The sequence below is a fragment of the Aythya ferina genome (assembly GCF_964211825.1).
Source record: "Aythya ferina genome assembly, chromosome: 1".
NCBI classification, from domain to species: domain Eukaryota; kingdom Metazoa; phylum Chordata; class Aves; order Anseriformes; family Anatidae; genus Aythya; species Aythya ferina.
The window spans coordinates 81,238,218-81,252,434 of record NC_140296.1 but is presented as its reverse complement, the minus strand read 5'-3'; the positions used below and the strand labels follow the sequence as shown (position 1 = coordinate 81,252,434).

The 14,217-nt window shown below is 38.8% G+C and overlaps 1 protein-coding gene across 2 annotated transcripts in view; it reads left to right on the top strand.

The window, feature by feature from the left end:
* The window catches only part of PHKA2 (phosphorylase kinase regulatory subunit alpha 2), a 43,215-nt gene that overhangs the window by 14,563 nt on the left and 14,435 nt on the right, over positions 1-14,217 (top strand). For both annotated transcript variants that reach the window (XM_084505689.1, XM_084505688.1), the window contains exons 14-25: positions 133-271; positions 2,262-2,367; positions 4,895-5,039; positions 5,523-5,601; positions 6,761-6,924; positions 7,538-7,711; positions 8,455-8,543; positions 9,780-9,913; positions 11,601-11,757; positions 13,251-13,330; positions 13,569-13,647; positions 13,773-13,902. In XM_084505689.1, the coding sequence (XP_084361815.1) occupies positions 133-271; positions 2,262-2,367; positions 4,895-5,039; positions 5,523-5,601; positions 6,761-6,924; positions 7,538-7,711; positions 8,455-8,543; positions 9,780-9,913; positions 11,601-11,757; positions 13,251-13,330; positions 13,569-13,647; positions 13,773-13,902 (1,476 nt within the window). The remainder of the gene's footprint in view (positions 1-132; positions 272-2,261; positions 2,368-4,894; positions 5,040-5,522; positions 5,602-6,760; positions 6,925-7,537; positions 7,712-8,454; positions 8,544-9,779; positions 9,914-11,600; positions 11,758-13,250; positions 13,331-13,568; positions 13,648-13,772; positions 13,903-14,217) is intronic.

Sequence of the window (14,217 nt, the reverse complement as noted above, 5' to 3'; positions counted from 1 at the left end):
AATTAAGAAAGAAGTAAGGTCTTTGTGCATTTTTAGTCAATTACACGGTAGCTGAGAGGTGACAATAAAGGCAGTCAGTTAAAAAGAGAAGAACTTTGGTTCTTACTAGTGTTTGTGTTTTCTGTGATGCAGTAACTATTCTGGCAGAATCTAATCAAATTAAGAATCTACTGCAAGACCATGGAATCGATGTTCAGAGCATTGCTGATATCCATCCACTGAGAGTGCAGCCAGCTCGCATCCTGAGTAATCTCTACACCAAGTTGGGTAGGTATTTAAATATGGAAGCCTCTCTACTGCTGTACAGTTCTTTATTTTTATGTTTTCTTTCCCATTGTCTCAATATCTTTGACTTTGAAAAACAAAAACAACAAAACAAACAAACAAAAATAAATAAAAACACACAACCAAACACAAATAACCTCCCACATTTGTGTAGGGAAGGTTAACAGCATTACAAACTTTTGTCTTAAATAAGAGTCTCCAAAAGGGAAGAAAAACACATTTTTTCATTAGAAAAAATGGCCAAAATACAAGTTTCTCTGTGCCCGGTTGTGACAGAGCTAGGCAAGCACTGACTCTTTTTGTTCTGCAGGAGCTACTTCCAAAAAGAAAAACTGGCTTTAAAAACAAACAAAAAAAAAGGCCTGGAAAAAATGTAGAAAAAGCAATGTTTCTCCTTTCAGAAGTCAGAATACTTCTGTCTTTGGTCTAGAGACCTTGCAGTACAATTGCCATTCTACCAGCAGACTCTCTGGGAAGTTTTCGGTTCCAAACCAGGAAAGCTATCCTGTTATCAGAGCAACTCTGGCCTGTCAGGTTCTTGCTATGTTCCTTCCAACCCTGAGCTGAGTAGAGCTGCTTCCATTTCTGCTGCAAATCCAAAAGCCTTTAGGTCTTTTCTAACCTGAAGACTTTAAATAAATTTCCAATTCCTCAGCAGTGGCCCTTGAGGCCTGTTGTCCCTCTGAGCCTGACAATTGGATTAAATAAATGCACAAAATCTCAAACTGATTATAGTTCAGCTGAAAATCAGATAAGCCTTCAATCACCACTGGCTCTTCTTATAATCCTTGCTGGAATGAAGGAAGTCTGGGTGAAAATTTGTTACATGTATTCCTAATTGAACTTACTTTTACTACTTGAAGCATGCCAAAAGTTTATGACTCAAAACTATGGATGTTACTACAAAGTAAGATCTATGAGGTGGGTCAACATTGATAGATTTCTTTTTCAGCGTAGGTAAGGGGAGCTATATCATGCTTCTCTGCCTATCTATAGCATGTTCCCATGGCAAGAAGGTTTATGGATAATGTGGAAGAAGAGCATGAGACTGTTCATGGTTTTGTTTATTTTTCATTGTTATGTTTGTTGTTGTGTGTTTTTTTTTTTAATAAGAAGTTTTTTAGAAGCTTTGAAACATCCAAAATAACACGGCCTTCAAATAAATCTTAGAAATTGTGCCCTGTATGTGAAGGAAAATTCCATATACTGATTTTTATTTTTTTTTTTGAAGAATTTGTCTTTTTATTACAAAGAACTTCTAACAAATGAAACATTTGCAGGGCTTTGCTGAAGTTTGCAGTTATTTTGTAATAGTTTGAAATAGCTTTCTTTCACTAGTAGGGGGTGAGTAGGCTGCTTTGACACATTGGTGTACTGTTTTTAACAGTGACTTTTTTAGTAATGTTCACAGGGATTTCTTTTCAGGCACATACTTGTTTGGCTTATTCTTTTCAGACACATTCAAGTCAGCTCCTGGGTGCTGGAGAAAAGGGTGCAGTGCAGAGCATTAGCTAATAAGCCACACTGAGAAAATTAGGTTTTATTACCCCCATGAAAAGAAAATCTATCTCTGTATTGAGGTGTGCTTTAGCCTTTTAAGGTCAAGAACTTATAAGGTTCTACAGTGAAAGGCAATGAAATTTCTGTTACATGTTGATGGCCTGTTTTTTGAAAGGGCATAGTTCTTCTTCTTGGTGGTGAAGTTTTGTGAGCAATGAATATAAAAGACCTAATTCCATGGTTGGTAAAGCCAAAATCTCGATTTTGAATCAGGCCTTTGAAGAACCCTAGCTATTACATTGATTTAAAATTTGATTTATATTGATACAAAGCACACCAGTCTGTAGCATCTCATTCTTATCTATCTTTTGCTCTGCTAATACGAATTAGGTAGATCTCTTGGCCTAAAATGGTGGTTGTGGAAAACCAAAGAGGAAGTGTTAGGTGACTTTTTTTCCTATTTTCTTTACAGGTAGGAATGAAAACATGAAATTAAGTGGACGTCCACATCGACACATTGGAGTGCTGGGTACCTCCAAGCTGTACGTGATCAGAAATCAAATTTTTGCCTTTACCCCTCAGGTGAGCATGGAAAGCTGGCAGGGGAATCCCTGTGTACTTAATGGCTAATCGTTAATTAAGAACTTTGCTTTCGTGTGCTGTCACTCCACTTTAGGCAGAGCAGGGCTAATAAAGCAGATGTACTTTGCTTTGCGGGTTTTTTAGGACCATTGGATGATCGAGTTAGCAGGAGTACTGATAAATGTCTCTTCTGTCATACAGAGTCTGGCTTCTTTGGCTTTTGGCTCAGAATGCCACAGCAAATCAATAGTGCAAGGTTGTTACTGATCACTGCCTGAACCAACATTCTAGATAATTAAATAATTTATCCAAAAATAGGCCCATTAATATTTTCTTTCTTCTTATTTCTTAGATGGAAAATGTAATTACGCTCAAGTGTGCCAAGTACTATAACCCCAAAGACACGAAGACATAATCTTTTCATTGTGGAAAGGATCAATGTCACTGAGAAAACGATGTTCTTTCTTTTTCTGTTTAGCGGCTTTTTCAATGTAACTAGAAGTTTGGACCCTCCTACAATTAAATGTTGTGTTGTTTTTTTTTTTTATATGCATAAAGAAATACTACATACTTCTTGTAGCCTTATGGTAGCTGTTTGTACTAGAAGTACAAGGGGTCATCTACACCAAACATGAGCAGGGTGAAGAATCCTCACACCCTCCTAAATATTTGATTAATATAATCTTTAAATTCCAGTGGAATAGATTCAGTGGATTCCACAGATGGCTTCTGCAGTGCTGCGTAATGACCAGACTTCATCAGTTTTACTGCAAGTAGTGTGGATCCCTTTCTGTTCTTGCCCAGGTTAATTGATCACAACAGGCTTTATACATGTACAAGATACTTCATGCACGAGAAGATTTGGTTATTGTGTTATGTTGTTCCACCACACCAATATCCACTTTTGCAAATTAGGGAAAAGTTCCTTAGAGTTGTGACTATTATTTAAATATCTCTTTGTCCACATCTTGCTATATAAATATTAGAACACTGTACTCCAGCTGAAACCTTAGCGCGTGTCAAGTATGGACATACCTACTAATATTTTCCAAAATGGCATTTATCTTTGCATCAGCAACACACTTCCCTTATTTGACAAACCCCTATAACATTTTCCATTGCACTTCTTAGGCAAGCATTCCTCCCGCCCCTTTTTCTGATGGAGTGGAATTTATGTTTAATTTCACCTTCCAAAGGTTAGCAATTAACTCGTTTTTGTTGATCTTGAGTAATGTCCACAGATTTAGTGGTTTCATATTTGCATTTCATCCAGTTCTCTAATGAAAACATTGATTAGAGATAGGACAAAGGCTGACCCCAGTTAGACACCCTCTCTGTTTGAGAAAATGGTTAATAACTACTGTTTGAGAGCAATTTTGAAGCAGTTTGACCTTTTCAGATGTTTTTTCTTCAGATTGCTAGTGTGAAAGGCTTTGCAGAAGTCAAGATATGTCTACTGCTTCCTTGTGTGTACCATCTAGGTGGTAAATTAGAAATTAGACTGATTTGCAGAGATTGTTTTTTGATTCGACCATCTTGCCTTTATAATTTTGTAATTCTCTTGGCACTCTCAAATTGACTTCAGGCACTGAAATGGGGTTGTCTGGTCTACATTATTCTGACCCTTCCTTTCTAAAGAAACGTCTTTGCCAGCTTGAATTTACGTGCTCTTTAACCTTTTCTTCCCAAGCTCAGGCTGAACTCCCGTTTCTCTTTTATAAGTAGTATTACAGGTCATCTGTCAGTAAAGGTGGCACTGAATGCTTCAGCTTGTCTGTCCTCTCTTTCTATTCTCTTCCTCTCTTCATTAACAGGTCCACAGTTTCTGTGTTTTCCTATTACCTTTGATGTGTTTACAGAAGGTTTTCTCCTTGTCCATTATGTGTCTTACTAATTGATGTTTATTTTACGTCCCAGCCTTTTCCCTTTTCAACCCCTCCCTAATGCTGGTGTGCTTTTAACTTTTGTTGTGGCTGATTTGACATACTTTTCATGGTTTTTCCAGCTTAAGATGTAGCCATAATAGTCTCTTACCGTGGTTCTTGGCCTTCCTTTACAGAGAGAACACCACCCTTTACCACTGTACATTTAATACACTTTTTTTTTTCCACAGTAACTGTCAGCCGTTCCTATTCTGCTCGTGTTTTAGATTGTTCCCAAGAGATATATGGTTACTAGTGTCCAGTCCCCAGCATGCACCTGTTTATTCTTTGTATTGCTGCTGTTGTATTTTCTCCCACATTTATGCTACTTTGATCTTGCAGATCATAGGTTACTGTAACTCATCACTGGGAGAATTCTGCTTCAAGGGAGTCATCATCTACTTTTTATTTGTATAGCTTCCTTTTTTCACTGTCAGCCTATAAATGTACGAAAATGCATGTTCTGCACAAGCATGGGTCTTTTTTCCCAACAGCATGCCTTGTTTGGTTAATTCAACCAAAAAAATCATATTTTTTTTCACTGGGAAAAAAAATAGAGGAGAGCACTGACAAGTACTTACATACCATATTTCTCTGTTTTCCAGTTTACTGACCAGCATCACTTCTATCTGGCTCTAGACAATCAGATGATTGTGGAGATGCTCAAGACAGAGCTGGCTTACCTCACTTCTTGTTGGAGGATGACAGGGAGACCAACCCTGACGTTTCCCATCACCCACACTATGCTTGGTAAAGCTGATTTTCTTGGTTGCAAGCAGAATAGATTATTGTGGGGGAGTAGCATGAGGGTAGGTTTGAGCAGAGACAGATGGCATGACTGTTTCAACATCTGAGTTTTAACATCAAAAGTACGGTTTAACTTTCTCAAGTCTATGCTGAACTTGGATGATGTGTAATATTTTTCTTTTTTTTTTTTTTTTTTACTCCATGATATCCTTGCACCTCCTCACCATCTTCATACTATTTCTATTTCTGTCCAAAGAAATTCTATACAAGGCCTGTTGGAAGTTGTCATGGGTGGAGGGGCTTGGGATTGTTTTGATTTTGTTTAATTTCATTTTTTTTTTTGAATAATCTGGTATTGATAGCACTTGTGGGTTCTGTTTTAAATTTAGTTTACTTTGTAGAGAACACTCAATAATCCACTTAGTTGGCCACGATAATTAAAGAATGTGTTGGTAAGCTTCACACTCTTCTATTGTTCTTTTTCAGTTGATGATGGTACTGACATTCATCCAGCAGTTCTTGCCACCATACGAAAATTAGAGGATGGTTATTTTGGAGGTGCAAGGTACTGCCATAATCACCAAATGATTCGCTCTGTGATTTTTTTTAATTAAATCATGAACAAGCCTCAGGTTTGAACCTGTGATACTGCATAGAGCTCATGCTGGAACTCGAGACAGAGAGCAGCTTTAATGGTTATGTGGGAGTCAGATGGTAGATGGACCTCAAATGCAGTGGGGAAAAATCTGTTTCCCAAGACGTGCGCCATCTCTCACTGCTATTAATAGTTGATTAAAGGCAGAGGCATTTAAAGACTGAGGCAAAAAAAAAGGCATTAATGTTTATGATAGGCCTTGGGTTGCCCTGTCTTCAAGTGGAGGACCATGGCTGGGGGAGCAGCAACTTTCCATTTGTTAATGCTGAAATTGTAAGGAACTGTTTGCATCAGCTGAATGTTTATAAGTCTGTTGGGCCTGATGAGATTTATCCCAGAGTACTGAGGGAGTTAGTGAATGTTCACAGAATCATAGAATGGCTTGGGTTGGAAGGGACCTCAAAGGTCATCTAGTTCCAACACCTCTCCCATGTTATAGCAGGACCCCTCTCAGTTACCTACAGAAGGTTTTGGGAACCTGGGGAGGTCCCCGCTGACTGAAAAGTAGCCAACATCCCAATTTACAAGAATGGCATGAGAGAAGACCCTGGAAATCATAGACCTATTAGTTTAACTTCAGTACCTGGAAAACTTAGGGAAAAGATCATGCTGGGTGCCAAAGAAAGGCAGTGACATGATAACACCATCATCGGGCCCAGCCAACATGGGTTCACAAAATATCTCACTAATTCCGTATCCTTCTATAATCAGATCATCTGCTTAGTAGATGAAGGGAAGATAGTGGATGTAGTTTTTCTGCATTTTAGCAAGACTTCTGGTACTGTCCCTCACAGTATCCTTTTGGACAAATTCCGCAGTTGTGAGGAATTTGTGAGAACAGGTTTATGCTACACTAAGTGATGAACTGGATCAGTGGCAGAGCTCGAAGGGCCATAGTGAATGGAGCTACCTCTGGTCACTAGTTTTGTTCCCCAGGGCTTCATAGTTACCAAAGGTGGACTTGACAGCTAAGCCTTATAGATTTTGGAGTTGTTGAAAGCTCAGTGAGCATTAACCAGTATCAAAATGATGTATGTTTGCTCCCTCTGGCATGCTTTCCTGTTTGCAGGGTGAAGATAGGCAAGCTATCAGAATTTCTTACCACCTCTTTTCATACGCATCTGAGCTTTCTGGATCCAGACTGTGATGTAAAACTGTTTGATGACCCTAACGAAGGCTGTTGTAGCCCTGACAGTGAATATGGAGGCTATCCAGCAGATTTCTGTGAAAAAGGTAGTAGTTTTCTCACTTTTTTTTTTCTTTTTTCTTTTTCTCTGTAATGTTCTGTCAGTTAGAGCCTGGGTTTGCCCTCCTATGCAGAATCTAATTTGTGCACAGTTGATAGTCATTCAGGTTTCTCGTGCTTCAGCCTGAGAACAGTACAAGCATGACTTGGTTTGGAGAAGGAGTTTGTGTATATTCTTCCCACATTCTTGGTGTGGCATTGACCGGTAATTGCTGTGGGAAAACTGAGTCTGAGGAATCAGCAGATTGGGTTTGTGTGAAAGATGCTAGAAGAAGGTAGAGAGTGTGAGGAGTCATACAAGTTTGTATGGAAGAGCTGGTCTTTAGACTACCAGCAAGAGAAAAAAACATTTTGATCCTTTTCAAAGGGAAAAACAATTTCTAAATTTAACTGTTTAAGAAGTATCAAAAACTGTTTAATTTTTATTTTCTTTCCTTTTTTTTTTCAGCTTAAGAGTCTCTTGCTTATGATATTCTTACATTTTTGCATGCCTTTCTATATAAACTGGAACAGAATGGTGTGTAATGAAAAAGAAAGCGCTGATAATTTATATGTTTTCTTATATTTAATGCTCCTTTTCTTTTATGTATTTTTCACTAGAAAGCCAGGATGAGCTGGATCAGTATATAAATGATATCCTGCAGAGTACAGCACTGAAGTCATACCTACCTCCAACTTCCAAGACTGCTAATCAACCACCCAGGTTCAGTGCAAACCATTCCACACAAGAGATACTGTCAATAATGGCCAAGGCAAAGGGTTTGGAGATTCCAGGTATTTCTCCCTACTATTGTTTTTAGGTGCTAAAAGGGGTAAAATGCAAGTATTTCCAAACTCTGCTATTTGAAAAAAGCTAGTGACTCGGGTGTGTTGTAGTTATCAAGAAATAAAAACAAGTCTCAAGTTGTTGCTCTGTAGTGTTCCCACAGTATCCCATGTCACAGCGTGTGGATAAATAACTTGCAGTGAATCAAATTTAATGTTATGAAAACGAGTTGATTGGATAGAATTTTAGAACCTGAGTCAGTGAATTCTCTTATTTATTTTTTTTTGTCATTGTACCAAGGCAGACAAAATGCATGTTCTTATTTTAGTGAAGCTGTGGTGAAACGAAATGTTTCATTGAAATGGCAGAAAACAAAAGTACTCTCTAAATTTCTAAGAACATACAGTGTAGAGAGGGAAAACAGTATTCCTAATAATGTTACATTACTGTTAGACTGATGAGAGGACTCTCACCCAAATAATTCCTTGACTGAATTTGTAAGTGGACTCCAGCACACAGTGTTTTACATGTAGGTATGTAGTGTCCAGTGTCCTGGTTAAGGGAAGCCTTACCCTAACCAGGGTTAAGACAAGGCTTCCCTCAACTTTAGTGTATATTAATAAATCTTCAAGCTTTTTTGTCTCTGTTGCTTTTACCTGCTACAATTGTTTTACGTAGGTGTTTTTACTTTTCGTGTTACTGAAATGGGTGATTTTTAGTTGTTGTTGTTGTCACTGGCTTTTCTTTCCAGCTGTTTCCATGTCTCTTCCGACTAAAGTTCTGAACACGCACCGGAAGTCTCTGAATCTTGTTGATACTCCCCTTTCCTTTGACAGAAAGGTAAACTGTGGGATTTTTTATGCTGTTTCTGTTTTTAACACTTAATACTGTGACCTTCTCTGTCATTACTAGCCAAGTTATATGCTGGTTGTCATTTTTGTTACCTTGATAACCAACCCATTCTGTCAGGGGCGATGGAAAGCTAACTCCATCAGTTTGTTGGTTTGTTTGTTTTGTGGTGGTGGTGTTTTTGCGGGAAGTTTTTTGTGTGATTGTTTTTGGTTTTTGTTAAATAGACGTTATCACATGGAATTTTTTAGTAGTGCATGCAAAACAAAATAATATAATAGGTGCTTGTTTTTAAGGGCCAAGGCTTATATCATCATCTTTGGTCCTAGTTGAACTCGCAAAGGGAAAAGTAGGATATTCATAGCCTTTAGAAGTATTCTTCAAGAAATGGCACTTATATTTCTGTTCAGGAGGATAGTATGTGAAAGGATAGATTGTAAAATCATAGGATGGTTTGGGTTGGAAGGGACCTTAAAGATCATCTAATTCCAACCCCTGATGTCCTAAGGCACCAGTTAAATACCACTGGAAGCCATGAAGGATGGGTTTGTGCTGGGCGTTTGTTCTCTCCTAGTATGTGAGCAGCTGCTGGAAGCAGTTACGTGAGGTTGTATCCAGCCTGCTGAAGGATTCTGCTCTAGAGGCTGTGCCTGTGGAAATGGTATTTTAGGACCATACATACTGCTGACAGCTTGTTAAATGAAACTTCTCTTCATCTGAGAACTCACTGCTGTATTGCATCATCTGACTAGTTAACATGCTAGCTTCAAAAGCTTGGAAAACTTATGATGGCAACATCTACATTCCTAAAGCACCGCGTATATACTGATTAGAGACAGAACTTTAAATGATTTCAACCAAAAATAAAAGTAGTACCATTCTGCTTCTGTGTCTTTGCAAGCAGCAGTGTATGACAAGACAGGAAAAGCATGCAAATAATTTTGTTTCTTTATTTTATGGAGTATTTGTTTGTTTTGTCCAAAAATAACTTCTCTTGTTAAGTCAACCAAAACTAGAGACAAAAGTTCCATTCTGGGTGTTGTGTTTCTGGGGATCAGCCTCCTTTTCATGCGTGAAGTAATGTGACAGGAACTACATGATATGTCTGTAGTCCAAGTGCAGAGTTATGTTGCATGTTTGTTGTGTTCTATAATGGAAAACTACAGTTTGAATTTGATCTCCTCTTTTTTCAATACTTACTCGATTTTCAACCCTCTTTGTTATTAGGACTCTGAAAGTGTTTTGAACCTACCTAAAGATGCTCACGGTGATTTGGATTGCAGGAAACTTGTTGAGCATCTGAACGAATGCCCAACGCTCCATGATCAAGCAGATATCTTATACATCTTGCATATAGTCAAGTGAGTTATCCAAATATAAACTTCAGCTTCTTTAAGTTTGGTTGCAGCTATTCCATAGAATTCTAACCCAAGCCATTCTATAAGAGATCTCTTAAAGATTTCTTTAAGTTCCAACCCCCCTGCCATGGACAGAGATACCACCCACTAGATCAGGTTGGCCAAGGCCCCAGTATTTGATTGTTCTTGTGCAAGAGCTTGCCAGTGTTCAGGGTAGTGTTTGGAGGGGACAGGTTAAAATACTTCTTGCTTAAAAGGGAATATTTTCAGTTATCTTGACTACATAAATAATTTGCATAAATAAAAAAAATGCTTGTGCAAATTTCAAGGCTGATTGGCACACAATTGTGCATACATACAGGCTCTCAAGCACTCGAGTGAAATGTATAAATCCTTTACATGAATAAGAACACCCCTTGCTGTATTTGTGGCACTTAATTAAGTTCTCAAAGATTTGGTGTGGTTTTTATACACAAGGAGGGAAGTGGAGGGATACTTAATCTTGTCATTCTCTAACTAAAGCACAGATGCAGCTTTAATGAGTAGTCGCTATTTTTTCCTCTAATCCTTGCATGCTTAAGTACATCATTGGCTAAAACTCAGTGCTCTTCAAAGTGTTTCTGGGAACAGTTTAACCCAAGCTACTGGGGTTAGTAAACAGCTGCTCATTAAATAGGTTTGATGAGAACAAAATGCAAATATAGACCAACAGAGTCATATTCTTACTGGGATTTTTCTTTTCTCTGTGCAGGAGAATACAGCTAGAATCTGGCAGAAAAATAGCTAAAGGGTGCAAAGACATGCATTTATTGATCACAGATGGTCTTCCGTAGTGTTACGGAGATTGTGTTTTCGTTTATTTTAGTCTTTCTCCTGTGAGGGCCTCTTCTTTGATCTTGTTTTCCTAAGCAAAATGTTTAGCAGCCTCTCTTCAAGATTAAAGGAGATCCTGAAAAATTACCTTTTTGTTTTGTTTTGTTTTTTGTTTTTTTATTTAACTACGTAAAAGACATTTAATTTCCTGTTCTAGATTTGTTTAAACACTGATACCTCTCTTGGGCTCTGGTGAACTCTGTCCCTCTAACAGGAGCTGAAAGGTCACTCTGTGGTGCTTCAAAACATTGTCAACAAGAAGTGCCTTTATTTCCATAATGCAGTGAATTTCAAAACCAGGAGAGGACCAGAAATCTCCTTTGATTTATCAGTGTGGAAATCTAATTAGTAGATAAGAAAGAGGCAGGGCACAAAAACTCAGAGGTCCCTGAAGTGTGTGAAAAAATGGGTGCAGTCTTCAGCAGTACTGGAGAAAGTGATGAATTTTGCTCTTGAAGAACAACCTATGGAGCGTTCCCTTAGCAAACTACCTGCATGCATGCTCAGTTTGAAGTCTGATGGGAAATCCCTTGGGTGGTTGCTTTGAAGTCATGGTCTTATGGCTAAGTGTTCTAGCTAATATGAGAGTTGCTGTCACAAAAGGTCTCCTGATCTCTGGTGAAGGGCCCCCATGTCCCATGTACTTAAATCTGTCACCAAAATGAGCAATTCAATCAAAAGCAGGCTGCTTGTTGTGTGGTAAGATGAAGCGATGTAGTATTGTGAGTTTCCTGTTTCCTCTCTCTGTCCTTCATAGGAGAGCCCTTAGAAATCTGCTTGTTTTGTCTAATGAAAATTACCTTCTGTTTTCCGGCAGAGGCCCTGACTGGGATACGGAGCTGAACGGACAATATGGGGTCACTGTTCATTGCCTGCTCAACGAGCTCTACAGAAAGGCAGGCCTCAACCAGGAGTGGGGATTAATCCGTTATATTTCTGGTATACTTAAAAAGAGAGTGGAAGTCCTGGCAGAGGTATGAAATATAAACAGTGCTGGTTCAGTTTCCTGCCTGGAAAGGGAGATAAGGCTACCAATGTGAGGCACAAGTGCCTGTGGGGCTTGTGCTTGCCTTCTTCTGGTCTTTACAACTTACCTAGTGCAGTATTTTTCAGTAAAAGTTGGTTGTTTTTCTGATCTAAAATCTTACTGCAGCATCTTTACCTTTCATCCATACTGAGAACTGTGCTAGTGTTGGAATGGATTGAGGTTGTCCAACTGCAAATGATTGTGAAGGCTTCGTTTAATCTCTTGTTATCTGAGAAGCTTAACTACGTGCTTTGAAAGTTGTAGTGGTCGCTGGCAATCACTTGTTGCTGTTGTCGTAGCATAAACACTTTTGGAGCACCAGTGTGTTATGGTGCTAGAGATTATGCAAAAACATGATCTGGCAATTCCTGTCCCGTTGGGCAGGCAGTCTGTAGTGCGAGTGGCTGCAGGTGTACAGAGGCACTAGGATATTTGCGAATACTTAAGATTAGCAAGGAAGATCCATTTTAAGGGCACAGATTTCATTTTGACCATTACAAAAACATTTCCTCTCTGCTGTTTTAAGTACAGCAATTTGTATGTAACGCTGTTATTTCCAATTAACTCTTTCTCTAATTCCTGCCCGTTTTCAAAGCTTTGATAGCCGTACCTATACCAGGGAGCAATTTGTGATAGTCACCCTGCATGGTACTTCATTAGGTACCTTTTCTATCCTCAAGACATTATGGATGAGCAGTACAGACATGCTCACAGAAAACTATGTATGATAATTTTCAAAGATGTTGGTGAAGAACTGGGGAGGATGAGAGTAGAGGTGATTTGTAATAGTGGTTTTGTTCCACGGTGAGGGAAGGAAAACAGACTTAAGGAAATCAGAGGAACACAGGTCAGTGAGGTGTTTGTTTCAGGATGCTAAAAATTAAAAACCTACTTTTGTAGGAAGTACACATAAAAGAGTAAAACACTGGTACTGGAGGAAGCACCTATTTCAGGGTGCATAATTTGGAAATGTGATGTCATTTTTTGTTTTAATTTATATTGTTTTAAAGAGAGATACTAGTATACAAGATATATCTATATATAGCTAATATATATATATATTATATGTATTATATATAGCTATATATATAGCTAATACTTATATATATATATGTATATATATACTATATATATAGCTAATACAAGCTTTCCATTAATGTATTTTTTGGGTCTTAAAAATCAAATGTTTATCTTCTGGTGAAGTCCTTTACTGATCTTCCAGCCCCACTGGAGTCCATAATCTTTATGCTGCTGATTTCAGTGTGAGCAATCAGGCTTTCAGCAAGTGGTTAACAGCATTCTGCTGGATCTGCACATCTGGTAGTTAATAGAAATGCGCTTAAAATTGCAAAAGAAACAATTCATTTTCTGGAATTAAAAGCTGTATCACTTTTGCATGACTCAGAGAAAGGTCTCTTGTTTCCTGTCACATCATGATAGGCGTGCACAGACCTCCTGTCACACCACAAGCAACTTACTGTGGGCCTGCCACCGGAACCCCGCGAGAAAATCATTACCACGTAAGTTGGAGCTCAGTCTCAGTAGAAGCAGCCTGCCTTTCTACATCTTGCTGGTACCATTCTGCTGCTGTCATCTTGTTTTAAAAGTTACTTCTCAACTTCAGAAAGGATTGCAGCCACCAAGACAGAAAAGCCTGTAGTGCAAAGATGTTTCTGGGTGACTTGCTTCCAGAGCACGTTCACGAAGTCAACAGCAGGAGCCTGAGTTGACTGCTAACTGTGGTTTGCCTTCTTGCAGCCCCCTGCCACCTGAGGAGCTCACAGATCTTATTTATGAAGCCAGTGGCCAAGACATCAGTATTGCTGTCCTGACACAGGTAAGTAGCATGGGGAAAAAAAAGTTCTTTAAGCTGTGCCCAGTGCGATGCCAGTGTTCTGCTGTGACTGGGGAAGGTAAGAGGACCCGCTTTGAATAGCTGCCTTTATGGATTTGTCCTTACAGGAAATAATTATGTACTTGGCAATGTACGTTCGGTCACAGCCTAGTCTTTTCATGGAGATGCTCAGGCTCCGCATCGGTCTGATAATTCAGGTGATGGCCACTGAGCTGGCTCGGAGTCTGAAATGCTCAGGTAAGTGCAATTTTATCATGAGAGATACTTGTGGCATTATTTCTGCTTCACCTTAGTCGTCATTTTTTCATTTATGTGTTAAATTCTTCATTCAACATATACAATTAATAACTTTGAAAATAACTTCCCTTTTTGACTTAATTAAAGATTCCTGCCTTTCCTTTCCCCCTACGTTGTCAATATGGAGTAGGTAGTAAGTACTTAAGCCCTCTGACTTCCAGTAAGTGTTTGAGGTGCTGATCATCAAATTGTATGCATGTGTATTTAGGGATCCAATGCTATTAATTTCAACGAGGATTAGGATCCTGGTTATCT